The sequence below is a fragment of the Myotis davidii genome, unplaced genomic scaffold, assembly GCF_000327345.1.
Source record: "Myotis davidii unplaced genomic scaffold, ASM32734v1 scaffold462, whole genome shotgun sequence".
Classification (NCBI taxonomy): Eukaryota; Metazoa; Chordata; class Mammalia; order Chiroptera; family Vespertilionidae; genus Myotis; species Myotis davidii.
The window spans coordinates 339340-342050 of record NW_006293237.1 but is presented as its reverse complement, the minus strand read 5'-3'; the positions used below and the strand labels follow the sequence as shown (position 1 = coordinate 342050).

The 2711-nt window shown below is 47.7% G+C and overlaps 1 protein-coding gene across 1 annotated transcript in view; it reads right to left on the bottom strand.

Annotated features, from left to right (window-relative positions):
* The window catches only part of ARHGAP4 (Rho GTPase activating protein 4), a 26403-nt gene that overhangs the window by 13603 nt on the left and 10089 nt on the right, over positions 1–2711 (bottom strand). Inside the window, exons 8-9 of the mRNA XM_015566028.1 lie at positions 2538–2666; positions 2234–2455 (exon numbers count right to left, since the gene is read on the bottom strand). Coding sequence (XP_015421514.1) covers positions 2234–2455; positions 2538–2666 — 351 coding nt within the window. The remainder of the gene's footprint in view (positions 1–2233; positions 2456–2537; positions 2667–2711) is intronic.

Below are 2711 nucleotides of genomic sequence, written 5' to 3'. Positions count from 1 at the left end.
ACAAGTGCACATGGGACATTTTCAAAGATAGACCACATGTTAGGACACAAGCTAAATCTCTACAAATTCAAGATTGAAATCATATCAAGCATCTTCTAGAGCCCTGGCCGGTTTGGCTCAATGGAGTGTCGGCCTGCGGACTGAAGGGTCCTGGGTTCGACCCCGGTCAGGGGCATGTGCCTTGGTTGCAGGCACATCCCCAGTGGGGGGTGTGCAGGAGGCAGCTCATCAGTGTTTCTCTCATTGATGTTTCTGACTCTCTATCCTTCTCCCTTCCTCTCTGTAAAAAATCAATAAAATATATTTTAAAAAAAATAGTGGAAGAAAATGCAAGGAACAGAGAAAATTGTCAAGCAAACAAAAATAAACATTGCAGAAAGATCTGAGAAGATACTGTATTCGTGAAACAGAACAAAGGATTATTTTAAACAGGAATTTGGAAAGCAAAACAGAACTCTTAGAAACAAAAGTATGAAAGTACACTTTTTGAAAAATTCAACAAGGGTTTGGAAGAGGTCGTTGAAGAAATCTCTCAGAAAGCAGAATTAAAAGGCATAGAGATGTGGAAATAGGAAAGAGCATAGATAAGGAAATTAGAGAATTAACCCATGAGGTCCAACATTTAATTACAAGAAGTCTCATTTTATTTTATTTTTCAATTACAGTTGACAGTCAATATTATTTTTATGTTAGTTTCAGGCATGCAGGAGGCAGCCGATCAATGATTCTCTATCATCACTGATGGTTCTGTCTCTCTCTCTCCCCCTCCCTTCCTCTCTCTGAAATCAATAGAAATATATTTTAAAAAGTAAAAATAAGAGCGAGCGCACAGATTGCGTGGCACGGTGGACAAGGTGAGAGGACTGTTACAGGGATATGGTGGGGCTGAGCCCTGGTCATGCATGGAAGGAAGTCAGCGGAGCCTATGGAAAGTTGAAAAGCAACTAGCAGCCGCTGCATGATCTGAACACGCAGACGGAAGGTCCAGAAGCAGCAGCTAGAAGACGGGGAAGTGGCTATTTTGGGGGAGTAGGAATCAAGAACAGAAAGGGTGAGGTCAAGAATGGCTGTATGCCACTGGAAGCCTGGAGTAACCTTTGACTTTTTCTTTCTTTTTTTTAAAATGTACTTTTAATGATTTCAGAGAGAGCAAAGGAGAGGGAGAGAGAAACATCAATGATGAGAGAGAATCACTGATCAGCTGCCTCCCACACGCCCCACACTGGGGATCAAGCCTACAACCTGGGCATGGGCCCTGACTGGGGATTGAACCGCGACCTCCTGGTTCATAGGTTGTTGCTCAACCACTAAGCCACGCAGGCCGGGCATCTTTGACTTTTTCAACCATTATTTTGGTCAAAAGACAGATAAAATAACTGAAAGCTCCATGCAATCCCAGTCCATGCGCAATGCCCATTAGGATAAACTGGTAAAGGAAAAAAATAGTGCAGAGACAAGTAAAAAGATGCCTAGTGCCTGGCTGGTGTGGCTCAGTGGTTGAACGTTGGCCTATGAACCGGGAGGTCACGGTTTGATTCCAGGTCAAGGCACATGCTTGGATTGTGGGCTCCATCCCTCTGCATACCCCTCACTGGGCTCCATGCCTAGCCCTAGCTTGTTTGGCTCAGTGGATAGGCCTGCGGACTGAAGGGTCCCAGGTTCCATTCCCAGTTAGGGCACATGGCCAGGTTTCGGGCTCTGTCCCCAGTGAGGAGGGCATGCAGGGGGCAGCTGATCAATGATTCTCTCTCATCATTGATGGTTCTATCTCTCTCTCCCTCTCCCTTCCTCTCTGAAATCAATAAAAACATATTTAAAAAAACAACAATGACTAGCTATATTTTACTGCTTGTATGGTTTATTTCCCTCCAAGTCTGTTATGAAATGTCTAAAACATACAGAACAATTGGAAGACAACTATATGGATAGCCATAAGCCCACCTACTACCTGGTGTCCACACTAGTGATATTTTTGTTGTGTTTGCCATTGGGGTAGGTGGGTACTCATTCGCTGAGTGAACTGCAATGAGCCACAGAAATTTGTTTGCTTCAAATGCAAGCGTGGAGACGTCATTTGCCTCAAGGCCATTGAATGAGGGTCCAAGAAATAAGCTACATTCGAGTTTCAACCCCTTAGCAAGGTGAAATTCACTGACTTACCTGAAGGGCAGAGAATGCAAAGCCCTTGGCGTCGATGCTGGGGGCATTAAGGGGCAGTGGCGGTGACCCTCACCTCATCCCCCTCATGGGGTTGGTAGTCAAAACGCTGCGGGGGGCAGAAGGCGACCGAGTGCACCTCCAACACCTTGGCTTTGTCCCCTGGAGGATCTAGGGCCTCCACCGCCTCCTCCAGGCTGCCCAGGCCCTGCATCTGGGAGGCTTGGGTGCGGCTCTCGGCAGCCGTGTAACTCCGGAGCACCTGCCCCAGGGCCAAGTGGAACCCTGTGTCACAGCACTGGGGAGAAAGCAAGGACACAGCTCGGGCGGGCCCCAGGGCACTGGGCACCAGCTCCTGCGCCTGTCCACCTCGCACTCACGTCCATGAGGTCCAAGACGTCATACAAGTAGTAGTTGCTGACTGCGGCGTTGACACTGGCCAGGCTGAGCAGGTACTCGTTGCGTGCCTTCGTGCACTTCAGTTTGTGCTCCAAGAACTTGGCCTGACGCTGCTCAGGACCACATAAGTACAGCAGGGTCATCTACCCGGCCAT